The sequence below is a fragment of the Orcinus orca genome, chromosome 17 (genome assembly GCF_937001465.1).
Source record: "Orcinus orca chromosome 17, mOrcOrc1.1, whole genome shotgun sequence".
Lineage (NCBI taxonomy): Eukaryota > Metazoa > Chordata > Mammalia > Artiodactyla > Delphinidae > Orcinus > Orcinus orca.
The window spans coordinates 3,245,144-3,272,384 of NC_064575.1; the positions used below are offsets into that span (position 1 = coordinate 3,245,144).

Here is a 27,241-nt window from a genome sequence, read left to right on the forward strand (position 1 = left end):
CTGAAAAGAATTCGGTACCAATTTGCTTAACACCTGAGAGGCTCGCAAACCCGCTTAGGGAAAGGCTCACCTGGAAGTCTGTCGTGGCTACATCTTCCGTCCTTGGCGCGCACGGGTGAGCCGGGAATCCTTGGGTTCCTACTGCAGGTGTTTCCAGGGGAGCAAAGGCAGGAGGGCTCACCAGGCTCCAGACTCAGGGACTTCTGGGAAAATGTGATTCTTCCCGCCAGTGGGAATATCGTGTAAAACCCAGTGTCAGCGTCTTCATTCTCCGCAAGATTTTTCTACTCTGAAAACAACTATACAAAAAAGATCCACATCAGTCCTATTCTTCAAAGTTTTAGATGAAAACTTTTAAATACAAGGTTTGATCATGTTTACCAACTTTTTTTAACATTTAAATAATTGTCTTTCAGGCTTTTACGTTAAAGATTGGGTTTTCCCCGCTGGATTCTATTTTTAGAGGCAAACATCTCCACCAGCGCCACCAAATAATTCGGCTGAGCAAAGGTAGACTATGTTTATGGGCTTCTTTGCTCGTCTGAAGTTTTTCTGAATGAGAATGGGTTAGAGGATATATAGCATTAGGTAGTTTTCTAACTTAGCTTGAGTTTGAAACTTAGCTTTTGTTCTTTCTTTTTTTTTAAAAAATGAATATATTTATTTATTTTTGGCTGTGCTGGGTCTCCGTTGCTGCGCGTGGGCTTTCTCCAGTTGCAACGAGCAGGGGTTACTCTTTGTTGCAGTGCGCGGGCTTCTCATTGCAGTGGCTTCTCCTGTTGTGGAGCACGAGCTCCATAGTTGTGGCTTGTGGGCTCAGCAGTTGTGGCTTGCAGGCTCTAGAGCACAGGCTTCAGTAGTTGTGGCACACGGGCTTAGTTTCTCCGCGGCACGTGGGATCTTCCCGGACCAGAGCTAGAACCCGTGTCCCCTGCATTGGCAGGCGGATTCTTAACCACTGCACCACCAGGGAAGCCCTTAGCTTTTCTTCTTGAGACTGTAAACCTAGAGTTTCTGGACACACAAACGAATGGCAGTATTTCTAAAAGTGGTGGCTCTGAAGTGCTTCGTGTATGTTACCAGTCACACCAGGCTCAGGGCACATGGTAAGAAGCCTCTTATTCTTTGGTGTCTCCGGATTCTCACACACGGCTTGATTTCTAGGGTGTGTGATGAGAGGTACACAGGGCTTCTCTGCAGCCCAACCAGCATCGCTGCCTGGAGAGTCAGCCTAAGGAGCCGGGTGCTTTCTGCTGCCACTGGTAGCTTTGTTGTCGGTTGACATTGACTGAACCACCACGGCATACTCACGTAGGACACAGAAGACACGTCTTAATAACTCGTGCCTGTGTTATATTCATTATAATATTCAAGCAGATGTTGCATTTCTGAAATGACTGAGACATCACCAAAAACTGGAGAAAAGGAAGTTTTACATGGAGATAAGACATCCTGTTATCAATTTTGAAAAGGAGGGAGACTTTTAATAGCAGATTAGACACCACAAAAATTAAAATTATCAAAGTAGGAAATATCAAAATAAAGAAATGTTTGAAAAAGTCTATCAGAACACAGAGAAGAAAGATAAATTAAAATTATGAGGGAGGAGAGGAAATAAGGGATACGGAGGACAGATCTTCAAAATTCACCTTAGGGATAGATAAAAGGAACAGATTAAAAGGGGATCTGAGCAGTGAAATAGCAATAATCAATTTTTTTAAAAAATACAACTTTATATTCCTGATATAAATAAAGATTTCATATAATAATTTGAGAATACATATTGTATTCCGTCAGACAATAAAAACTAAGTCTAGTAATATCTTCATAGAATGTTCAAATTTCAAAAATTAAGACACTATTTCTATAAATATCCAAAAGGGGGAAAATGAGATTACCTACAAGGAAACAAAAAAGAAACTTTATAATTCTCTGAAGCAGTAAATAACTGAAAACAATAGACTTATAACTAGAGAGCTTTCAAAAAAAAAATGAAAAATACTGTCTCAAGACTTATTCATAGCCAGGTGTCATTCATGCCTTAACACAAGAGGAAGATATTTTAAGATATGCCAGGATGTGGATGACACATGACACAACTGCACTTCCTGTATAATCACATGAAAATTCTTGTCGGAGCAACAAAAGATAGGGCAAAATGAGAACCCACGAATGAGAGTCACAGTTCGGAGGGATTGGTGGTAACTATTGAAACAGTTAATCAGATGGAACTAATAGAGGTAAAAAGTGACTGTAAAGTGTGACTATTCTTTAGAAGTCTGGTTATATCATAAAAAGAAAGGGGAAAAGAATGAGGGAAGAGGCTTACCTCTCCAGATTAACTGGCAGAGCAAGGGAGGAAGGAGACATCGGGCCTCACTCCTCGTGTCTGGTGGAAGAAAGCTGGAAGAATTCTGCCTGGACAGCATCTCTAAAGCAGAGGGAGAGGCGCCTTTGAGGCGGTGGAGCCAGATGCCACCAAAGGGAAAGGCAGTGATGTCCCCTTGGCTGTCTAAAGAATGTCCAGCTCAAACGGGACTGCAGTTATGCTTTTTAAAAAGTCCCAAGAGGCACGCGGAAGTGTTTGCAGAACAAATGACTGTGACTTTCAACTTGTTTTAAGATAATCCTGGAGGAGAGGAAGGTAGGGCAGATAGGAGGCGAAGCACAACTGGCAACATGCCGATAACTCTTGAAACAGTGACGGGTATGAGGGTTTGTTGGTTATTTGCTCAGTTTATTATTTGTTTTAATTTTGAAAATTAACATAATAAAAACATTTTTGTTAAAAATCACAAAGACTAGAGCTTAGAATTTACCCTTTAAAATTAAATAACAAATTAAATAAATACATAAATACAGCTTTCCATATTCTATTTATATATATACCACAGTGGGAGCAGCTAGTATATGCTTTAGACTTTCACTGGATAGCAAGATTGAACTTAACCTTGCAGAAAAAATTTTAAATGGCAAAAAGATCCTGTCTGGAAGTCTAAAAAGTATACTGTAAAAAGTCCTTGTTGGCCTCGGCGTGCTGTTTAGACTTTTATTCATAAATTTTATCGCTCTCAGATTTTAAATTTATGGTTAGGAAGAAATATATCTAAGTCTCATTTCCATTGTGCAAAAGATCTCATAACATCATGTTGGCTTTCCTGCCAAAATCAAGCCAGCCTTCACCAAACCATAAAACCACTGCAAACATATTAGAATATTTAAAGTTTTGCCTTCTTGCAGGGTAAAGATGTAGATGAAATTTACCGGGAATCTTAGATAGTAATCTTGTGTTATAGGTTCAATACGAACCGTTTATTTCCATTCCGCACATAAAGCTATTCCGATTAGGCTTGTATCATTTGAGAGCTTATTTTAGAAACCTCTGCAAAATGGTTTTATAGTTACTGCATTTTAAATGACTGAAATAAGTAGTTTTAAAATGAAGCAACTACGTTGAAAGATAATAGTTTAAACTTCGCAGTGACAATTGGCATATATTCAAATATTCAAGAGTAAAAACCCAAATTGCAGACTACGTAAGCAACTTAATTTGACGTCGATGATGTAACCAAATACGTTTTTCCGTAAGAATCTATTTTGCTGATGTGATTTTGAATTCTCAACACTAAAAATCATAAGGATTCATTTTCAAGTGAGAGACCATTCTAAGGACCGTTATTCAAAAACAGACAGAGTGAATTAAATATCATAAGCGTAGTCTCAACACATTTTTGTAGCTGCCCGTTCAAACGGCACCTGACTACAAGAGAAAAGTACACAGCAGGGAGGCAGGAGCCGAGCAGCTCAGAAACCTGACCCCGGGGGTCCGTGGAAGGTGGTGGAAAAGGCTCAGACCAAGACTCGGCTGTCGCTGCCTCTCCACGGCCTCACTGCCAGTGCCCAGGAGAGAGAGTCCAACCCAGGGGGGTCTGGTGCCTACGCCTGGGTCAACAGCCCTGGCCATTCCGTCGGCTGTGAGACAGCCTTAAATAGCTGTCCAGCACGAGTTTTAAGGGACTGCAACTTTGAAGCAGCGTGTGGACCTCCGAAGGCAACCACGTACTCAAAGGAGAGAGCCCCGATTTCGATGTTTGAGTTCGGGCATCTTGACATCTATCGCCCAAGGGCTTTATGATCACATCTCAGAGATAAATCCATCCTTCTCCTCTGTTTATCCCTAATTAGCAAAGATCCGTGGATAGGCCCTCCACAACTGTACACTCCCCATACATCCCCTCCCCGAGGGGACATGGGTGGACGCTGAAGTTTTCGTGGGACCCTCTCTGCTCTCTTGAGTCAGACCAGATGGATCCAGTGTGGGTCACCTGATAACTCAGACACATGGGGACATGACTATTTTTACCTGTAAGTTATCAGGAAAGGTTGCTTGAGGTTATGTAAAAAATCGTTGAGCAAAATATGGCCAAATGGAATGAATAAAACATGACTAGAAAGAAACGATCAAAAGCATTTGATATTACCAATTTCGCTCCACATTTCCCAGTTCTGTAATAAATCTGCTCTCTCTGCTTCTGCAAGTTAGATTTAGTCCTGTTTATTTGAGACTCTGATCTGCGACCATTTGCCCAGAAGGTCACATGTTCTGAAGGATGTATTTTTTGAAGTTTTCAGTGGAAGAGAGAGCGTTGTTCCGTCAGCACCATCCTGTACTTAATTATACGGACACTTTTGCTGCAGAACAAGTTTGCTGGATTGACAAATAAGGATACGATCAGCAAACAAGAGCCAGGTCCTATCACTGCCTTTTCTCTGTTTTTGTCTTTTCCTAAAAATAGCTGCAAAGTGACTGTTTTTAACAACTCACTAGTGTCAGCAAAATCTGTAGGGCTCCCCTTTCTCAGAGTTTCTGTCTCAGAGAAGAAAGCCAGGCATGTCCGTCATTTGTTGGCCCCTCGGGGAGCCCAGGCTCTGGGGGCCCATCATTGCCCCATGTATATTCTGACAACATTGAGAGAGGCAGGTTATGAGGGAAGGAAGCAAAGGTCTCCCCGGCTCCACAGCCATCAGCCTGGGTCCAACCGGGAGATGAGAATTTCTCCTCCCTCTGCCCCCACGCACACCTTCCCCAGTACCCCCAGGCATACCCTGGGCATCTCAGCCTCTCATTCTGGCCCTCCTCCCTCTGCGCCCACGCACACCTTCCCCAGTACCCCCAGGCATACCCTGGGCATCTCAGCCTCTCATTCTGGCCCTCCTCCCTCTGCGCCCACGCACACCTTCCCCAGTACCCCCAGGCATACCCTGGGCATCTCAGCCTCTCATTCTGGCCCTCCTCCCTCTGCGCCCACGCACACCTTCCCCAGTACCCCCAGGCATACCCTGGGCATCTCAGCCTCTCATTCTGGCCCTCCTCCCTCTGCCCCCACGCACACCTTCCCCAGTACCCCCAGGCATACCCTGGGCATCTCAGCCTCTCATTCTGGCCCTCCTCCCTCTGCCCTCACGCACACCTTCCCCAGTACCCCCAGGCATACCCTGGGCATCTCAGCCTCTCATTCTGGCCCTCCTCCCTCTGCGCCCACGCACACCTTCCCCAGTACCCCCAGGCATACCCTGGGCATCTCAGCCTCTCATTCTGGCCTGGTTTCTCCCATTAGGAAACAAAGGAAGTTCACGTTCATTTGGCACTTAGATGTAAATGAACTAATGTATCATTCCTGCTCACAAAATCTGCAGGGAATGCTAGTATTAGATCCCCGAGCATGAACTCTTCCAAGAGTGTAATCGGGGGCGAATAAACTCTGACCCGGTGTTTGGCGGCCTCTGGTCCCTCCCCAGAAGCCACGCTGTGGCCTGGTCCCGCCCCAGCCCCATCTGGCCGGGGCTTCTACCGCGGCCGCCCTGCATCCTCCCTGTGTCCTCCCTTCACCCCAGAACCTCCTCTGTCTGATGCAGTCTCGGCCAAAGGCCAGATAACTCTCCTTGGCTCATCCATCAGAAATGGGCTGTTTTTTACAGACATGAAATCACAAGGGGGAGAGAAAAAAAAAAAGAATGCCTTTGGATTGTAGGAAATCGGGGAAGTGGAAGGCTGACTCCATTTTCAAATTCCTCCTCGCTGAGTCAAGATTCAGTGCCCAGCGGCTTTCTTGCCACACAACCCTCCACCTCAGGCGCAGATGCAATCACCACGCTGAGGACCCCAAGAGCAACGCAGCGCTCCCTTGTTTTTTAAAAGACTGGAGGGAGTGAGGGACGGTAAACGCTGACATCTGGTGGAAATGCAAGCACTGCAGGCTTTCAAACTAGTAAAACTTGCGGCTGGGCTGTAACTAATCAAAGTCTGATGACTCGAAGACGTCCTTTATCCCAACTACAGGAGCTCAGTTACGCGCATCCTTCCGGCCTGCCCAGGTCCAAACCGCCACCAGGCAGTGAGATGCCACAAAGCAATCTCTTTGGAATGGCAAGCATGGGCTTTGAATGCAGGTCCAAGTTGGGTTCGATTCTCTGAGTATTGGTTTTATCCTCTATGAAATCACCACAGTTATACCTGTCCCATATAATTTCATTTGGTTGGTTTTTTTTTTTATCAGATACTTTGAATATTGAAAAACAACGTGCGTCCAATGATCCAGGCTTCCCTGGGGCACCCCCAGGACCCACGTGCTTGATGTGTAGCCGGTTTCTCCCAGCACAGTTATTAACCTAGTTATTCCCCTCTACAGGTGGGGCCTCACACCTGCTGGGCACGTGGTAAGAGCCCAGTCAATACTGATTGGCTGACTGATTAGTAGATAGAAATGCATGATTGCCCTGCTTCCTTCCCACCACGTGGGTGAAACCCTAATCAGAGACGTAAAGTTTTCTCCTGACCTCTTTAACCTGAGGTCACTGTTAAAATCTTTCTTCAGCCAAATGTCTCATGTCGCAAAGGAAATTAATGACAGCTATGAGTCCTGAACGGCCCCAAAATGTGTCATTTCAAGTCGGTGGCAGCCTCCAGCTTCCTCAAGGAAAACACCCCTTTTAAAATGCCGGGCAGGGCTTCCCTGGGTTAAGAATCCACCTGTCAATGCAGGGGACACGGGTTCAAGCCCTGGTCGGGGAAGGTCCCACATGCCGCGGAGCAACTAAGCCTGTGTGCCACAACTACTGAGCCTGTGCTCTAGAGCCTGCAAGTCACAACTACTGAGCCCGTGCGCCACAATTACTGAGCCTGCACTCTAGAGCCCGCGAGCCACAACTGCGAGCCCATGAGCCACAACTACTGAAGCCTGCGCGCCTAGAGCCTGTGCTCTGCAACAAGAGAAGCCACCGCAGTGAGACACTCGTGCACCGCAAGGAAGAGTAGCCCCCGCTCGCCGCAACTAGAGAAAGCCCGTGTGCAGTAATGAAGACCCAACGCAGCCAAAAATTTTAAAAAATAATAAAAAATAATAATAATAAAATACTGGGCAAAGCCATCCAATTCAGCCATGTCCAGCTCGAAGAAATCAGGGTCCTCTGACAAGTTCTCGGGCAGCTCGGAGAGGCTCGCACAGAGCCCACGCAGCCCTCCCGGCCCGTCACAGGCTGCCTGCCTTGGACAGAACAACGGCTCCCCTTGTTCTTACCAACCTGTTTGTTGATTTTTGTGCTCCTCCAATGTGACACTGGTGGATCCGGCCCAACGATGGGGACAAATGGAGTGCAGGTGTCCCCTTCGGCGTCAGGCCTTCTCGGAACACCCATGTGTACGCAACTGGGGCAGATTCTGTCCCACTGTTTCTTGTCTTTTGCAATTTAACAAGACATGAGACACATCATCTAGAAGTTAAAAAACATGACTTTTAAAAAATCTTTTCATGACAGAAAATGTCAAATATACACAAAAGCAGAGAAAAACAGCATGATAAAACCCTAGGTAGCCCTTACACAGCCTGCACAATCATCAAATCCAGGTCATGTCATTTCTAAGTTCATTCATTTAACAAATACTGATTGAATACACATTATGTCCCAGGACTGCTTCAGGCTTTTCAGGCATGGGTCTGAATAAGGCACAGTCCTGACACATACTGGGCTTGGAGCCACGCAGGGAAACGGCCTGTCACTGTCCCCACCGAGGGCAGGAAGTGCTGTGGTCAGAGAAAGGAGACGGGCAGCTGACCCAGCCTTAGTGAGATCCCCAGGGAAACGGCATCTAAGCTGAGCCTTGAAGGCTAAGTGGGAGATCACCCAGGGAGAAGAGGAGGCCCAGACTGGGAAAGGGGCGTGATGCCGGCAGAGGCAACAGTTTATACCGAGAGCAGGAATGCAAATGGACAAGGGGATTTTAGGGACCGAAGGATGCTTAATGTGATTGGAGCCTGGAGTACAAAAGAACGGTGAGAAAGCTGGGTGAGTGAATGGAGTATCAGCAAGTCACGAAAGGGCTTTTATGCCACATCAAGTCCTGTAGACACATGAGGGGCCACCGAATGGTTAGAGGGAGGGAAGTAACATGATCACGTCTGCCTCTTAGAAAGGTCACCCGTCCTGCAGGGTGGGGAACGGATTAGACTAGACAGAGGCGCGGTGTAGACGCCAAGGCGGGACCTGTGGAGGAGTCTGCTGCAATTTAATAAACGAGCCAGCCAGTCCAGCGGGGACGCTGCAGTGCACGCCTGGGGCGCTCCAGAGCTTTCTCTGTGGATTCCGCTCTGCGTCTCCACTTCAAGGCAGGGCCAAGGTTTGGGCTTGGGGCTGGTGTACGTGTGCTTAGGATTCAAACGACAGCGGTGTTGGCAGCTTTTACATACAGGTACACAACTGAAGAAAGAGAAGACTGATTACTGTGGACGCCTCTGTCCCCTGCACTTGTCAACCTTATACTTGCGGGCCTCTCACTGTTGTGGCCTCTCCCATTGCGGAGCACAGGCTCCGGACGTGCGGGCTCAGCGGCCATGGCTCACGGGCCCAGCCGCTCCGCGGCATGTGGGATCTTCCTGGACCGGGGCACAAACCCGTGTCCCCTGCATCGGCAGGCGGACTCCCAACCACTGCGCCACCAGGGAAGCCCCATGGATCTTTTTTATTCTTACCATTTCAAAATGTTTTCGTTAATTTACGTTTTTAATTAAAATATTCGAAATGAGAATCGTGCAACCCCACAGCTGTGAACGGACGTGATGGCTGTGGTCACCCCACATAGGCAGGATGGACCCCCTGCCCGGCACCTGCCCAAGATGTGGTTCTGATGTCCAGACCGGTGAGGTCACACGCACACCAGAGAGCATAGAAAGGTTTATTACTCACACGATGCAGCCTCTGAGGAGGGCAGGATGGAAGCACGTCCAGAAACGGCTTGAGAGAGCAGAGAAAGGGGATCTGCTTGGCGTTTCCATGGCCGAGCCGGGCCGAGGGTTCTGCTTGGCAAGGGCCGGGGCTTACCTGGTTGGACCTTCCCGTGGCAGCCAAGGGAAAGGGCACCTGGTGTCCTGTATCAGCCGCCCAGATGTGAGACAGAAGGGGGACAGTGATGGGACCTGGAAGCTGTCGGCAGTCAGGCATTAAAAACAAAGTCAAACTCTTCATTACCCACTCTCTGTTACACTAGTACAGAGCCCAGAAGTCTCCATCTGGCCAGTCAGCAACCTCCATTCCCCCACAAAGGCAAACGCTCTCCACTCTTACCAGCTTCTCCGTATCCTGCAGAGATGGTCTTATGTATATAAAAACATGTAAACACACACACACACACACACGCACACACGCACACACGTCATTCCTTTTACTAAAGGCCAAAGGGTGGAAACCAGATAGCCCAGGGTTTCTTAAATTCCTTCACACGTGCTCTGTTTTCTGGATAAGAGTCTTTGGCGAGGCCATTTCACCTTTCTGAGTCTCAGTGCGGCCTTCTGTTAACATGGAGATGAGACATACCTGCTTGCCGGACTGTGACAAGGAATAAACGACGTGTCGAATGACCAATGTCTGGAACCGGGGACACGACGTCCCTTTTACCTTGCTTTCCTCCTACTTCGCCGGCTGCTCTTTTTCAGCCTCTTCTGCAAATCCCTCTCCCTCTATTGACTCTGACATATTGGAAATTCCCTAGGTTTTCATCCTAGGCCTTTTTCTCACTCAACTTGTTCTCCCTGGCTAATCTTGGCTGCGTCGACAGCTTTGAGACAGCTTACGGGTGATGATTCAGCTCTCTCTCCTGCAGTCCACACATGAATGTACAAATGTTTACTCACCACCTAGCCTGAAATGTCTAGGCATGTCAAAATTAGCAATCTGTCTTTACCGTTCCCCAAACTTTTTCATGATGGTGAAAGGGTACCATGATCTGCCCGGTTTTGAACTAGAAATTTAGAGGCATAACCCTTGACCTTAATCTTATCCTCATTTCATACCCCTAATCAGTCTTCAAGTTTTGTCCACACTATTCAAAATTATCTCTTGATCCGTTTAGTTAGTTATCTCCATCCCTTTTAACACTTTCCTGGATAAAGTTACTCTCATCTCCCAAAACATGTATCACAGCAGCCTCTTCTCTGGTCTCCTCTTTCGAGTCATGCCTGCCTCTAAGTGACTCCGGAAGTCAGAAATCTTCCTAAAACACAAACGTGACTGTGTTAACCTCCCGATTCAACTCTGTCCGTGGCTCCCCGTTTCCATCTGGACGTGGCAAACTCCTTAAGCGGCTTCAGTCTTGTTCTATCTTTTCATCTCTTTCTAGGGGTCTTACCCAATCCCAATACTTTCAATAGCATTTTATGCTAATGATTCCTAAATTTACATCTCCAAGGTTCCCACCTCTACCCTGAGCTTCAGGCTGTTTCACAACAGCCTTTGGAACGTCTCCATCTGAGTGACTCACAGGCACCCAAGACGTGTGTTTACCTGGACTCCTGATTTTCCTCCCCACCGTCCTCATTTCAGCAAGTCACCCAACTGCTCAAGGCAGAAAACCTAGGAATTTTCCTTGAGTCCCTTTTTCTCAGCCTGTACCTTGAATCCACCTGACTCCCATTAATTCTAAAATGTATCCCGTATCTGTCCACTTCTATTTTATTCCCATTACCTGCCCAGGCCATCCCCCTCTCTCACCTGCACCAGTGCAAAGCCTCCTGCTTCACTGTTCCCATGCTTGCCCTCTTCCAATTCACTCTTATGCAAAGCAGTCAAAGGGGTCTTTAGGGGCTTCCCTGGTGGCACAGTGGTTGGGGGTCCACCTGCTGATGCAGGGGACGTGGGTTCGTGCCCCGGTCCGGGAAGATCCCACATGCCGCGGAGCGGCTGGACCTGCGAGCCATGGCCGCTGAGCCTGCGCGTCCGGAGCCTGTGCTCCGCAACGGGAGAGGCCACAACAGTGAGAGGACCGTGTACCACAAAAAAAAAAAAAGAGTCTTTAAAATACATAAATCACATGATGTCACTCTCTTGCTTAAAACCTTAAAAATAAAATCCAGGGACTTCCCTGGCAGTCTAGTGGTTAGGACTCTGCACTCTCAGTGCAGGGGGCATGGGTTTGATCCCAGGTTCAACCCCTGGTTGGGGAACTAAGATTCCCCATGTCACATGGTGTGGCCAAAAAAAAAAAGAAAGAAAAGATAAAATAAAATAAAATAAAATCCAGAATCCTTACTATGACTTGCTTGCCCTATTCAGTCTACTAGACTCTTACACCCCCTCATTCAGTACATACAAGAGAAGGTCGTTTTCTTCCCCACTCACCTTGAATCCGAGCACCTAAGACATTGCCTGGAACTTAAGAAAATAATAAGCAGGTGATTAATGTTTGCTGAAAGAATGAATAAATGAGTGGCTTGCAAGACCCTTCTTGGTCTAATCCCTGCGTCTGCTATTCCTTTTCTACTTTCCCAAATCACAACCTAGGCTGCGCTAAATGCTAGGAATAGGATGAGAGCTGGCAATGTCTATCTGGCAGCAGAAATCAGGATGAGAGAACCCCAAGAGGGGGGTGACAACGCTACGGCAGAACCGCGACTGATTAACTCAGCTGCCGCACCCTGAGCCCTGGCGGCTTTCTCAGGCTCCTCTCCGCTCACATCGTGAAGAGTTTTGAGTGTTTTTTCAATTGTGCTACAATATAAGTAACGTAAAATTTACCATTTTAACCATTTTAAAGTGTATAATGCAGTAGTATTAAATACATTCACAAGGTTGTGGAACCATTATTACGATCTATTTCCAGAGGTTTTCATCAACCCAAACACTCTGGACGCACTAAACAATAACTCCTCTCCCCTCCGCCCCAAGTAACCTCTCTTCTACTTTCTACCTGTATGTCTGCCTATTTTTGGTATCTCGTATCAATGGACTCATTCAGTATTTGTCCTTTTGTGTTCAGCTTCTTCCACTTAGCATAGGGTTTTCAAGGTTCATCCATGTTGTAACCTGTGTCAGAATTCTATTTCTGGAGATTGGTTCAAGACGGCGGAGTAGAAGGACGTGGGCTCACTCCCTCGTGCAAGAGCACCAGAATCACAACCAACTGCTGGACAATCATCGACAGGAAGACACTGGAACTCACCAAAAGAGATGCCCCACATCCAAGACAAAGGAGAGGCCGCAAGGAGACGGCAGGAGGGGCGCAATCACAGTAAAATCAAATCCCATAACCGCTGGGTGGGTGACTCACAGGCTGGAGAACACTTACACCACAGAAGTCCACCCACTGGAGGGAAGGTTCTGAGCCCCACGTCAGGCTTCCCAACCTGGGGGTCCGGCAACGGGAGGAGGAATTCCCGGAGAATCAGACTTTGAAGGCTGGTGGGATTTGATTGCAGGACTTCAACAGGACTGGGGGAAACAGAGACTCCACTCTTGGAGGGCACACACAAGGTAGTGTGCGCACTGGGACCCAGGGGAAGGAGCAGTGACCCCGGGGGAGACTCAACCAGACCTACCTGCTAGTGTTGGAGGGTCTCCTGCAGAGGCGGGAGGTGGCTGTGGCTCACCGTGGGGACAAGGACACTGGCAGCAGAACCTCTGGGAAGCACCCCTTGGCGTGAGCCCTCCCAGAGTCCACCATTGGCACCACCAAAGAGCCTGCAGGCGCCAGTGCTGGGTTCCCTCAGGCCAAACAACCAACAGGGGGGGAACTCAGCCCCACCCATCAGCAGACAAGCGGATTAGAGTTTTACTAAGCTCTGCCCACCTGAGCAACACCCAGCTCTACCCACCACCAGTCCCTCCCATCAGGAAGCTGGCAAAAGCCTCTTAGATAGCCTCATCCACCAGAGGGCAGACGGCAGAAGCAAGAAGAACTACAATCCTGCAGCCTGTGGAACAAAAACGACATTCACAGAAAGACAGACAAAATGAAAAGGCAGAAGGCTATGTACCAGATGAAGGAACAAGATAAAACCCCAGAAAAACAACTAAATGAAGTGGAGACAGGCAACCTTCCAGAAAAAGAATTCAGAATAATGATAGTGAAGATGATCCAGGAGGTCGGAAAAAGAATGGAGGCAAAGATTGAGAAGATGCAAGAAATGTTTAACAAAGACCCAAAAAAATTAAAGCACAAACACCTAGAAGAATGAAAGAACAAACAAACAGAGATGAACAATACAATAACTGAGATGAAAAATACATTAGAAAGAATCAATAGCAGAATAACTGAGGCAGAAGAACGGATAAGTGACCTGGAAGACAGCATGGTGGAATTCACTGCCGTGGAACAGAATAAAGAAGAAAGAATGAAAAGAAATGAAGACAGCCTAAGAGACCTCTGGGACTACATTAAACGCACCAACATTCACATTATAGGGGTCCCAGAAGGAGGAGAGAGAGAAGGGACCTGGGAAAATATTTGAAGAGATTATAGTTGAAAACTTCCCTAACTTGGGAAAGGAAATAGCCACCCAAGTCCAGGAAGTGCAGAGTCCCAGGCAGGATAAACCCAAGGAGAAACAGGCCAAGACACATAGTAATCAAATTGACAAAACTTAAAGACAAAGAAAAATTATTAAAAGCAACATGGGAAAAATGACAACATACAAGGGAACTCCCATAAGGTTAACAGCTGATTTCTCAGCAGAAACTCTTACATTAATTTTGTATCCTGCAACTTTACCAAATTCATTAATTACCTCTAATAGTTTTCTGGTGGCATCTTTACCATTCTCTACGTATAGTATCATGTCATCTGCAAACAGTGACAGTTTTACTTCTTTTCCAATTTGTATTCCTTTTATTTCTTTTTCTTCTCTGATTGCTGTGGCAAGGACTTCCAAAACTATGTTGAATAATAGTGGTGAGAGTGGGCAACCTTGTCTTGTTCCTGATCTTATAGGAAATGGTTTCAGTTTTTCACCATAGAGAATGATGTTTGCTGTGGGTTTGTCATATAATGGCCTTTATTATGTTGAGGTAGGTTCCCTTGATGCCCACTTTCTGGAGAGTTTTTATCATAAATGGGTGTTGAATTTTGTCAAAAGCTTTTTCTGAATCTATTGAGATGATCATACGGTTTTTATTCTTCAATTTGTTAAGATGGTGTATCACATTGATTGATTTGCCTATATTGAAGAATCCTTGCATCCCTGGGATAAATCCCATGTGATCATGGTGTATGATCCTTTTAATGTGTTGTTGTATTGTTTCCTAGTATTTTGTTGAGAATCTTTGCATCAATATTCATCAGTGATATTGGTCTTTAATTTTCTTTTTTTGTAGTATCTCTGTCTGGTTTTGGTATCAGGGTGATGGTGGCCTCATAGAATGAGCTGCAGAGTGTTCCTTCCTCTGCAATTTTTTGGAAGAGTTTGAGAAGGGTGGGTGTTAACTCTTCTCTGAATGTTTAATAGAATTCACCTGTGTAGCCATCTGGTCCTGGACTTTTGTTGGTTGGAAGATGTTTAATCACAGTTTCAATTTCATTACTTATGATCGGTCTGTTCATATTTTCTATTTCTTCCTGGTTCAGTCTTGGAAGGTTATACCTTTCTAAGATTTTGTCCACTTCTTCCAGGTAGTCCATTTTATTGGCATAGAGTTGCTTGTAGTAGTCTCTCATGATGCTTTGTATTTCTGCAGTGTCCGTTATAACTTCTTTTTCCTTTCTAATTTTATTGATTTGAGCCCTTTCTCTCTTTTTCTTGATGAGTCTGGCTAATGGTTTATCAATTTTGTTTATCTTCTCAAAGAACCACCTTTTAGTTTTATTGATCTTTGCTATTGTTTTCTTTGTTTCTATTTCGTTTATTTCTGCTCTGATCTTTATGATTTCTTTCCTTCTCCTAATTTTGTATTTTGTTTGTTCTTCTTTTTCTAGTTCCTTTAGGTGTAAGGTTAGGTTGTTTATTTGAGATTTTTCTTGTTTCTTTCTCTTTTTTTTAATAGATTAGTTTAATTAATTAATTAATTTATTTTTGGCTGCATTGGGTCTTTCTTGCTGTGCCGGCTTTCTCTAGATGTGGCCAGCAGGGGCCGCTCTTCATTGCGGTGCGAGGGCTTCTCACTGCGATGGCCTCTCTTGTTGTGGAGCACAGGCTCTAGGCATACAGGCTGCAGCAGTTGTGGCCTGCAGGCTCCAGAGCGCAGGCTCAGTAGTTGTGGCGCACGGGCTTAGTTGCTCTGCGGCATGTGTGATCCTCCCAGACCACGGCTCGACCCCATGTCCCCTGTGTTGGCAGGCGGATTCTTAACCACTGTGCCACCAGGGAAGCCCCTTTTCTTGTTTCTTGAGGTAGGATTTTATTGCTATACACTTCCCTCTTAGAACTGCTTTTGCTGCATCCCATAGGTTTTGGATCGTCGTGTTTTCATTGTCATTTGTCTCTAGGTATTTTTTGATTTCCTCTTGGATTTCTTCAATGATCGTTTAGTTATTTAGTAATGAATCGTTTAGCCTCCATGTGTTTGTGGTTTTTACATTTTTTTCCCTGTAACTGTTTTCTAATCTCATAGCATTGTGGTCGGAAAAGATGCTTGATATGATTTCAATTATCTTAAATTTACTGAGGCTTGATTTGTGACCCAAGATGTGATCTATCCTGGAGAATGTTAAGAAAGTGTTATCTGTTGTTTTTGGATGGAATGTCCTAAAAATGTCAATTAAATCTGTCTGGTCTGTTGTGTCATTTAAAGCTTGTGTTTCCTTATTAATTTTCTGTCTGGATGATCTGTCCATTGGTGTAAGTGAGGTGTTAATGTCCCCCACTATTATTGTGTTACTGTCAATTTCCTCTTTTATAGCTGTTAGCATTGGCCTTATGTATTGAGGTGTTCCTACGTTGGGTGCATAGATATTTATAATTGTTATATCTTCTCCTTGGATTGATCCCTTGATCATTATGTTGTGTCCTTCCTCATCTCTTGTAACATTCTTTATTTTAAAGTCTACGTTACCTGATATGAGTATTGCTACTCCAGCTTTCTTTTGATTTCCATTTGCATGAATATCTTTTTTCTATACCCTGACTTTCAGTCTGTATGTGTCCCTAGGTCTGAAGTGAGTATCGTGTTGACAGTGTATATATGGGTCTTGTTTGTGTTTCCATTCAGTGAGTCTGTATCTTTTGGTTAGAGCATTTAATCTGTTCACATTTAAGGTAACTATCGATATGTATGTTCCTGTTACCATTTTCTGAATAGTTTTGAGTTTGTTTTTGTATGTCCTTTTCTTCTCTTGTGTTTCGCACTTAGAGTTGCTTTCACATTTGTTGTAGAGCTGGTTTGGTGGTGTGAATTCTCTTAGCTTTTGCTTGTCTGTAAAGCTTTGGATTTCTCCAACGAATCTGAATGAGATCCTTGCCGGGTTGAGTAATCTTTGTTGTAGTTTCTTCCCTTTCATTACTATAAATATATTGTGCCACCCGCTTCTGGCATGCAGAAATCTCTTGCATTCCTACACACTAACAATGAAAGATTATAAAGGGAAATTAAGGAAACAATCCCATTCAGCATTGCAACAAAAAGAATAAAATACCTAGGAATAAACCTACTTAAGGAGGTAAAAGATCTGTACTCAGAAAACTGTAAGACACTGATGAAAGAAATCAAAGATGACACAAACAGATGGAGAGATATACCATGTTCTTGGATTGGAAGAATCAATATTATGAAAATGACTATACTACCCAAAGCAATCTACAGATTCAATGCAATTCCGGTCAAATTACCAGTGGCATTTTTTACAGAACTAGAACAAAAATCTTAAAATTTGTAGGGAGACACAAAAGACCCCGAATAGCCAAAGCAATCTTGAGGGAAAAAAAACGGAGCTGGAGGAATCAGACTCCCTGACTTCAGACTATACTACAAAGCTACAGTAATCAACATAATATGGTACTGGCACAAAAACAGAAATATACATCAATGGAACAGGATAGAAAGCCCAGACATAAACCCACACACATATGGTCAACTAATTTATGACAAAGGAGGTGAGAGTATATAATGGAGAAAAGACAGTCTCTTCAGTGGTGCTGGGAAAACTGGACAGCTACATGTAAAAGAATGAAATTAGAACACTCCCTAACACCATGCACAAAAATAAACTCAAAATGGATTAAAGACCTAAATGTAAGACTGGACACTATAAAACTCTTAGAGAAAAACATAGGAAGAACACTCTTTGACATAAATCACAGCAAGATCTTTTCTGACCCACCTCCTAGAATAATGGAAATAAAAACAAAAATAAACAAATGGGACCTCATGAAATTTAAAAGTTTTTGCACAGCAAAGGAAACTACAAACAAGACAAAAAGACAACCCTCAGAATGGGAGAAAATACTTGCAAACGAATCAATGGACAAAGAATTAATCTCCAAAATACATAAATAGCTCATGCAGCTCAATATTAAAAAAACAAACAACACAATCCAAAAATGGGCAGAAGACCTAAATAGACATTTCTCCAAAGAAGACATACAGGTGGCCAAGAGGCACATGAAAACCTGCTCAACATCACTAATTATTAGAGAAATGCGAATCAAAACTACAGTGAGGTATCACCTCACACCGGTTGGAATGGACATCATCAGAAAATCTACAGACAACAAATGCTGGAGTGGGTGTGGAGAAAAGGGAACAATCTTGCACTGTTGGTGGGAATGTAAATTGATACAGCCACTATGGAGAACAGTATGGAGGTTCCTTAAAAAACTAAAAATAGAATCCAGCAATCTGGATTGATCCAGATTGATCCAGCAATCCCACTACTGGGCACATACCCAGAGAAAACCATAATTCAAAAAGACACATGCACCCCAATGTTCACTGCAGCACTATTTACCATAGCCAGGTCATGGAAGCAGCCTAAAGGCCCACTGACAGAGGAATGCATAAAGAAGATGTGGTACATACATGCAATGGAATATTACTCAGCCATAAAAAGGAACGAAATTGGGTCATTTGTAGAGACGTGGATGGACTCACAGACTGTCATACAGAGTGAAGTAAGTCAGAAAGATAAAAACAAATATAGTATATTAACACATATATGTGGAATATAGAAAAATGGTACAGATGAACTGGTTTGCAAGCAAGAAATAGAGACAGATGCAGAGAACAAACATATGGACGTCAAGGGGGGAAAGCGGTCGGGGGGGAGGTTGGGATGAATTGGGAGATTGGGATTGACATATATACATTAATATGTATAAAATAGATAACTAATAAGAAACCTGCTATACAAAAATAAATAAAATAAAATTCAAATTAAAAAAAAAGAATTTCATTTCTTTTCATGGCTGCATAATATTTGTTTGCTTTTTAATTCATTTGTCCAACAAATATTTATCAAGCACTTCGTTAAGGGCCAAGAACTATTCTAGGCACTATGGATTTTGCCAAGAACAAAAGGGGAAAAGTTAACTACTTACATGGTACTAATAAACAAGTGAACATGTAGTATGTCAGATGGTAATAGGTTCTATGGAAAACCAGTATTACAGGGACAGGTGTATAGGAAGAGGATATCCCAGAGGTAGGGTGGCAACATTCATGTAGGGCCTTCAGAGGGAGTGCAAGGACTTTGGATTTTACTCTGAAAAAAGTGGCCAATAGCAAGTTTGGAGTTCGGGTTAGGGTTAGGGTTAGGGTTACAGGGTGACATAAACTGACCTACATTGTAAAGGATATATCTGGTTTCAGTACTGAGATTAGACTATGAGGGAAAATGAGGCAAAAGGGAAGTAAAAATACCACTTAGGGGCTATTCCAATAGTCCAGGTGAAAGATGAGAAGACCTGTAGCAGGGTGTATTTGTCAAGGTTCTCCAGAGAATCAGAACCAATAGGATATACATGTGATAGAGAGATAAATAGACAGATAAATGAAGGAGAGAGAGAGGGGTTCTAAAGAACTGAATTCACGTGACTGTGGAGGTCGGCAAGTCTGAAATCTGCAGGGCAAGCCAGCCCTACAGATTGGAAATTCAGCTAAGAGTTGGAAATTCAGGTATGAGTTAATGCTTCAGTCTTGGTCTGAAATCCACAGGGCAGTCCAAGCAGGCTGGAAACTCAGGGACGGTTTCTATGTTTCAGTCTTGCGGCCAAATTCCTTCTAAGGGAAACTCTGTTCCTTGCCTCTTCCTCGATCCTGGTGGTTTGCCGGCAACCTTCGGCATTCCTTTGCCTGTAGACGCGTCACCTGATCTCTGCCTTCACTTTCACATGACGTTCTTCCTAGGTACCTGTCTGTGTCCAAACTTTCCCTTTTTATAAGGACACCAGTCATACTGGATTAGGAACTCATCCTACTCCAGTAAGACCTCATCTTAACTAATTACACCTGCAGCAACCCTATGTCCAAATAAGGTGATATTCTGAGGTCTTGGGGGTTAGGACTTCAACAGACAAATTTGAGGGAGACCCAATTCAGCCTATAACACAGAGTGACAGCTGTGTTAAGAGAATATGAGAAGCAGGACTTCCCTGGTGGCACAGTGGTTAAGAATCCACCTGCCAGTGCAGGGGACACGGGTTCGAGCCCTGGTCCAGGAAGATCCCACATGCCGCAGAGCAACTAAGCCTGTGTGCCACAACTACTGAGCCAGCGTGCCACAACTACTGAAGCCCGCATGCCTAGAGCCCGTGCTCCACAACAAGAGAAGCTACCGCAATGAGAAGCCCGTGCACCACAGTGAAGAGTAGCCCCCACTCGCCGCAACTAGAGAAAGCCTGTGCACAGCAACGAAGACCAAACACAGCCCCAAAGAAATAAATATATTTATTTTTTTAAGTAGATTAAAAAAAAAAAGACAATATGAGAAGCAGTTGGATTTGACTGAAGAGTATGAAGGAAAGAAAGGAGTCAGGGATACTCCAATGTTTTTGACCTGAATTAAAATAATCAAGTTGCCATTTACTGAGACAGTGAAGATTGCAGGAGGAGAAAGTTTGGAGGGGAAAATCAGAGTTCAGTTCGGGATATAATTCAAATAAATATATGGATACATTCAAATAAAGACCCACCTCCTGTCCCAAGCTCCTCACTTGGTTTGGAATACTGGCAGGGTGGCAGAAGGCCCTGTTATCTCAGCGAAAACAGATAAGATAGAGCCTGGGAGTGTTTCCCTTCCCCCCCCCCCCCCCCCCCCGCGCGCCCACACACACACACACACACACACGCGCGCGCGTCACCTAAGTGGCCCTCACTTCTGGTGCACTCCACTTCTGTTCATGGCCCACCTTCCTCATTACCTTTGTTCCATCATTCCACATCTCCTTATGACACCTCCCCATAAGCCTTAGAAAGTTATTAAGAGAATGAAGTCAGAGTAATTAAGAGCTGCAGAGGTACTCTTTTTAACAGCTGTACTTTCACTAGCAACATTAAAATTCTAAGTGAACCTTAATAGAAACGTTTGATTAATTGTTCAGTTGGCCTCCAATTAATATTAACCTGTGACTCTAGTATCCATGATCTCTTTGTCTTATATATTGTTGCTTTTCCAATCTGCATGATTTACAGTCAGCACAAGCAAAGATTTGCCTCTATAGTTTTCAATCACTCTGAATTAGATTCTTAGATCCAAGTGGAAAAATGACTTCTCTAAACAATAGAAAATTAAAATGCATAGTACGGCTAAACCACAGCAAAATAGAATTTTTTTAAATAAAGTTCAGGAAAAAAATAGGTCATCTCATAAAATTAAATCTAATTTTAATTTCCATTCTGACTGTGATTTTAATTCTAAAGTTCTCAGAATGTTTTGGTAATAAAGTGGGTTAATTCTGCCATGGAGGTTTCCTTTATGAAAGAGTACTATTCAGGGGTGAATGAAAATTTTTCAATTTGCCTTTTAAAGGGGTGAGACTTTCTTGGTATTGATTAGGGGTGTGGTGATTTTCTCCTCTGCATGGTTCGATAACCACCATGATCAATTAGGCGAGTGGATACTCGATCAGAATAAGGTACTCCCTAAGTCTTCCGGATCCCTAAGGAGCAGTGCTTTCAGGAATACGGATGCCAAGATGATTCCCTTTGGCGGCTAAGTTTTTTAAACCTTCAGACCGTCATCTAGAATCTGGCCTGAAAGGAAGACAGGGCTTTTTGGAGTGATCAGTACCGCCGGCGGCTGAAGTCGTCTCCTCAGATAACGGTTCTCAGATCGAATTTTGTGGCTACATTGACACTCCGTGCTCTGACTTTGCTAGAACGACAGAAGGAAGTGGACGCGTTTCAGCACCCGACACCCGTCAGGCTTCACAGCCCCGCCAGTCAGAGAAGCCTCCGTCCCTCGCAAAGACAGGAGACAGAACTGGGCAGCCGGCTGCTCATCCGGAGGGAAAAGACCACGCCAGGGAAGAGGAAAAGGTGAAGTTCTCCGGAGACGCACAGGAGCCGGGCTTGGCGTTTCTGGGGCTGAGTCAGGGACTTCCCTTCTGCCGGAACATTTCCCCTGCTTCCCTCCCAAGCATCTGTCTCGGAGCGCAGCGCAAGGCCTAATGAAGCGTGCCCAGCAAGGGGCGTCAAGCGGCTCGGGAAGCAGGGCTGGGGCGGGAGGGGGAGAGTCAGGTTACAGGTTCACACATTCTCGGAAAACCATTCGGAAACCTGAGCTGGAGACGCAAATGCCGGGACCCACGCAAGGCCGGGGGCGTGCCCTTCGGGCCCCGGCAGCCGGAGCCGTCACGTTTCGGGCCGCCGGGGACCGCGGCGCTTCTCTCTGGGCATCCTTAGCATACGGTCCTTCCGGCCCGGGGCCGCGTCCGCTGGGGTGCCTGCGGCCACGGGCACCGCGCTGGAGCGGACGCGGCCGACGGCCCACACTCCCCGCAGGTGCGCACGGGGTCAGCAGCGGCCCGCCCGCGTCCAGGGGCGCCGCCGCGGCCGAGCCCCCCCTTCCCACCCACCCCGGCCAGGGGCGAGGCGCCTGCGGCCCTCCCCAAGAGACAGACGCTGGGCGCCGAGTCCCGCTCCGAGCGTTTTCCGAATCAATCATTTCCCCCTCGAGCGAGCTTCTGGCGCTTATCCAGGAGCCTCCTGGGCTCCCAGCTCCAACCCCTGAAATAAACGCGGCGCCTGTCCAGAGAGCGGGGGAGGGGAGAGGCCCGTGTGCACGCGGAGAAAGAAAATACCGGGAGAACGACCCCGTTCTCTAGGAAAAGGTAATGAGGGGAAGCGAAAGAGTGTGAACTTACTCGGAAATGCAAAGCGAGTTCCACTCTCGCCGGGCGCATACAAACGAGGGAACGACGAATCAGCCGACGCGGCCGGCGGCGGCCCAGGAAGAGCCTCATGCATGAGAATGGGTTGCTAGGTTTCTTCGTTCCTTCGACACCCGCTTCCCACAAGACAACCACAGGCGGAAGAAAGCGGGCCGGGCCCAGCCACGGCAGAGCGGGGGGGACCGCGCCAAGCCCCCGAGGCCGCTCCCGCCGTCAGGACCCTGGAGAGCGGCAGCCGCGCCCCGGGGACCCGCGCCTCGCCGCCCGGTCCCTCGCCTTCGCGGCTTCCCGCCTCCCCCTTCATTTTTCTTGGCAAGCACTTCTCTCGCTCTTCACCAACAGATTAAATTGCCTTTTTGTTTTGCTTGAGGGGGCTGTTTGGATTGGCTGAGTTAGGTTCCGGTTTGTAACTTCACTAAGTATTAGTGGACCAAGAAGCCCTGAGAGCTCCAAAACGAGAGCCTGAACGAGGCGGGTGACCTTAAAAAGCCACTGAGGGACTTCCCTGGTGGCGCAGTGGTTAAGAATCTGCCTGCCAGTGCAGGGGACACGGATTCGAGCCCTGGTCCGGGAAGATCCCTCATGCCACGGAGCAACTAAGCCCGCGAGCCACAACTACTGAGCCTGCACTCTAGAGCCCGCGAGCCACAACTACGGAGTCTGCGCGCCACAACTACTGAAGCCCCCGCACCTAGAGCCCGTGCTCCGCAAAACAGAAGGCACCGCAATGAGAAGCCCGCGCTCCGCAACAAAGAGTAGCCTCCGCTCGCCACAACTAGGGAAAGCCCGGGCGCAGCAACGAAGACCCAACACAGCCATTAATTAATTAATTAATAAGCCACTGAGTTCAATCCTTTACTTCGTAAATGAATCAGACCAACTCAAAGAATAAAGAATCTCCCAAGGTTTGCCAATGGAGTTCATTTCGAGGATGAGTCTAGACCCCTGGGCCTCTGACTTCTAAATTAATGTTTCCCTATGCCTTCCAAGAAAATAATACTTTTATCTTAACCTCGGCCGCTTAGCTCTCCCAAGCAACAAGTAGAGGGTGGAAAGGCCTGTGTTCGGGGAAATAAGATGGACACAGCGAGTGTGGAAAGGGGGATGCAGACTGTGCTCTTAAGTCCTAGTCTCCCCTGACCCCCGCACCCAGCACCACCAAAGTCACATGGCCAGTCCCTTTTCCGCCAGCCTGAGGACCCCTCATCTTCTGCCTGTATCCAAGCCTCCCATGGACACCTATCACAAGGACCTAGTTAACCTCATACCAACTTCTGGTAGAGCTCTGGACACTTTGGAAGGTGGGAAAGGACAGGGGAAAGAGGAGGCAGAGCCAGAGCCAGAACTGCAAAAGTGAACTGGGAGATCTTCATCCGAAGTCGAAAGAACCAAGAGAGGTGAACACAGACGCTCCTGTACACGGCACCTCACAGTGAAGGTGCCTACGAATTCCCTGGGAATGTTAACATTCCGATTCTCATGCGGTAGGTCAGGATAGGGTCTGAGGTTCTGCATTCCCAACAAGCTCCTGGGTATTATCCAAGCTGCTGGCCCAGGGACCACACTCTGAGTAGCAAGGAGTTTGAAAGGGGTGGGGGGAGAATGGGAGGGAGGGGAAGCAGGGAAGAGAGGGGAAGCAGGGAAGAGAGGGGAGGAAGGAGAGAAGGGGATCTCCCCTGCTACGCAGAGGCCTTTCCTTTTGCTCTCACCGACCTTCTCTTGCACCCCGAAAGTAACGCCTCGAAATGCCGCAGTAACTGGCACTCTGCACCTTTTCTTCAGTCTGTAGCGGGACCCGACAGTGACGGTGTGTGATTTTGTTTCTCTCCTCCCCTTCCTCTCGCCCTGCCCGCCGCCGGCCCTGCACAGCTCCCAGGATCGCCCGCTGCCCCGAAGCTGCTCGGCCTCCTCTCCGGCACGCTCTCCGGCCTCGCGCGCTTCTTCGCTCACCTTCTCCAGCGACCCCTTCCTGAGGCTCCCCTGCGGCGCCCGGACTTCTCTCTTCTGCTCCCCGTCCTGCCAGCCGCTGGTCTCGCGCCGCGGCAGGAGGAGCGGCCGGGCCGCCTCTCGCTCCTGCTCAGGGCAGCTCTGGCACTGCCCGGCCGACCCCCAGGGGGACGCCTGCCGCGGGAAGAGGACGCCGGCGCCGGGCAGAGCCCGCCCAGGCCCGTGAGTACTGTGCTCTCCGCCGCCCAATCCGCGGCCTCAGCGGGACGCGAGTTTCCCGGGTTCCTCCCTAACCCCAACTGACCCACTCCACGTGGGGCGAGCAGGGGATCCCGCCAGCAAGGGGAGAAGGGGAGGGGGGCGGGTGGGAAGGTCGAGACACGGCCGAGAACGCTCACGGAAAAGGCGCCGGCGGCCCGCCGGACACCCCTCCCCCCAGGAGACCCTCGAAGCAACTCTTCTCGGGCCACTTCCTCCCAGAGCCTACGGAAGAGGGGGGAAGCCCCCCTCCGAAGCCGCTTCCCGAACTCACCCGTCGCTCTCCTGCCCCTCCTCCAAGCCTCCCCCGGACGAGCCTCCGCCCCCTCCTCGCGCTCCCACTCCCCAGCCCCCGGCTACGGCGCGCTCGGGAGGCCAGGGAGGAAATGACGTGATGTTATTTTAGTGTCAGGTCGGCTTCCAGCTTCAGTTTACCCCGCCGATCTCGGGCGCACGGCCCGGAGGTCGGACCGCGTCTCCCGAGGGCACACCGGGGGCTCCAGGGCTCCGTGCCCGCAGAGCTGGTCGGCGGCGGGGTTCCCGCCACCCTCCGGGTCCCCCCCTTCCCCGGACTCGGGAGTCGGGAGTTAGCCACCGCCCCCCGCCACCCAGCCAGGTGGGACCTTCGGCTCCGGCAGGCGGGGAGGGGGCGAGGAACCCCTTTCCAGTTTGGTACCTCCGGAGGCGGAGGCTGCAGCCGGGTGGGGCGGGGATAGAGCTGGAGAAGCACCCCGGGGAAAGGGAGATGATGGGGACCGGCCTCCAGAGGCGGAGAGTCCACGGCCGGACCCTCCGGGTACGAGCACCCCGCGCGCACACACGGGTGCCTCCCCCGCCCGCTCCATTCACAAGATCCCAGCGCGCTCTCCCGCACGCCGGGGTCCCGCTCGGCTCCCGCGCGCCCAAGCATAGGGAGAGCCGAGGGGGCTCTGCGGGGCCCACACTCTCGGTACTTCCTAACCCGGGGCTGAAGAAGGGAACCACAGTCCCGGCATGGATGGGGACCCCCGCCCCCCGCCCCGCCGCAGAGGAGCGCGCCGCCGCGGGAGGGAAGCGAGCCCTGGGTGGCCCGGCCGGGGAGGGGGGAGGGAGGGGCGGGGAGAGGCAGAGGCGAGGGAGCGGGGGGAGAAGAAGGCGACAGGAAAGACGGAGAGCCAGAGGAAGAGGAAAGCCGGGGAGAGCGATCGCGGGCGTAGCGAGGGCAGCACCTAGAATTATCATAAAAATAAGGCACTCGCGGGACGCATGCGCACGGCCGACGGAGGCGCGCGGGCCGCAGCTCCCCCTCGGGCTCGCGGGGCAGACGGTGGAAGCGTGAGTACCCACTTCCTCAACGCCCCCTTCTCCCTCCCGGACTCGCCTTGTGGCCTCGGGCCGGGAGGTGGCCGGGGCCGGGGCCGGGCGGGGCGCGCACGCTCGGCTGGACCACGGTGGCGGGAGCGGGTCAGCGTGCAGGGCGTGCGGGGCTTGGGGTGTGACCGTGTCTCAAGGGGCTCCGCCGGGGCGTCCGCACGGTTCGACCTCTGTGGCCCGGCGTCAGCGAGTGGGTGGGCTGCTGACACCCGAAACAGACCTGGGAAACCCCGGGCGCCGGAGGCGGGCGGTCTGAGCGCAGGTGGGAAGGAAGCGGAGACGCTCCCGGAATCGCAGCGGAGACGCGCCACTACGGCGGGGACCAAGGAGCCGGGCGGGAAGCGGGCGCCCGCCGCGGACCCCGGGGGCCTGACTCGGTGTCGCCACTGAAGCTCGGAAAACCGAATGGACAGAACCGTCCCCACGCTCTGCCCGAGCCGAGGGGGGCGGGGGTGGGGGAGGCGGGCGCCGCGGGTATTTTTCTTGCAGGAACCCGGCGATTGAGTCTTCCGCGCTCTCGGGGATACGCTCGGAAGTTGGAACGAGTCTGGCGCCCGGGCTGCGGGGACCTCCGGGACGGCGGCGCGCGGCAGGGACTGGGCTTCGGGGGGTCGGCGGGCGCGGCGAAGTCCCTCCCCCGGGGGTGGGCGGAGTGGGCGGGGGAGGGGTCGCAGAGGCGGCGGGCTTCCGGCGGGCTTGGCTGGTGCGCCCGGGGCCCTCCCCCGGCGGGGGGAGTGGGCGGGAAGGGGTGGGCAGCGGGGGAGGGGGGCGGCGGGGGAGGGGGGCGGCGAGGGAGGGGTCTGGGAAGGGGCAGCGCGTGGGGACCCGATCGGCTTGCAAGCCCCCGGGAGTCGCCAGGTCCGAGGAGAGCCCGGGCGGGCGGCCGCGGCGCGGAGCGAGCCCGGCGGTGGCGAAGGGCGCGGGCGCGGGGCGGGCGACGCGGCCCCGCCAGCAGCTCAGCCCCCCGCGCCCCCGGAGGCTGGCCGGGTGGAGGAGTCAGCGCCGAGGCCGAGTTTCTGGCCGGGAGGGGGCGGGCGCTCCGAGGGAACTCGCTCCCACATCCCTTCCTCGGGAGAATCCGGCCGAGGCCGAGCGCTCTT

The 27,241-nt window shown here is 49.0% G+C and overlaps 2 protein-coding genes across 16 annotated transcripts in view; one reads left to right on the forward strand and one right to left on the reverse strand.

Annotated features, from left to right (window-relative positions):
- The window catches only part of ATP6V1H (ATPase H+ transporting V1 subunit H), a 136,023-nt gene extending 111,353 nt beyond the window's left edge, over positions 1-24,670 (reverse strand). For 3 of the 12 annotated variants that reach the window (XR_007472727.1, XR_007472728.1, XM_033437652.2), the window contains exons 1-3: positions 9,241-11,220; positions 7,582-7,770; positions 71-299 (exon numbers count right to left, since the gene is read on the reverse strand). The gene's annotated coding sequence lies outside the window, so the exon portion shown is untranslated. Of the gene's footprint in view, positions 1-70; positions 300-7,581; positions 7,771-9,240; positions 11,229-24,533 lie in introns of those variants that run through there. The other 9 variants (XR_007472729.1, XR_007472730.1, XM_033437650.2 and 6 more) reach the window with 8 other exon arrangements.
- The window catches only part of RGS20 (regulator of G protein signaling 20), a 77,808-nt gene that overhangs the window by 4,655 nt on the left and 45,912 nt on the right, over positions 1-27,241 (forward strand). For 2 of the 4 annotated variants that reach the window (XM_033437657.2, XM_033437661.2), the window contains exon 1: positions 25,924-26,102. In XM_033437657.2, the coding sequence (XP_033293548.1) occupies positions 26,034-26,102 (69 nt within the window). In that variant the 5' untranslated portion in view covers positions 25,924-26,033. Of the gene's footprint in view, positions 1-24,442; positions 24,753-25,386; positions 25,405-25,923; positions 26,103-27,241 lie in introns of those variants that run through there. The other 2 variants (XM_033437659.2, XM_033437660.2) reach the window with 2 other exon arrangements.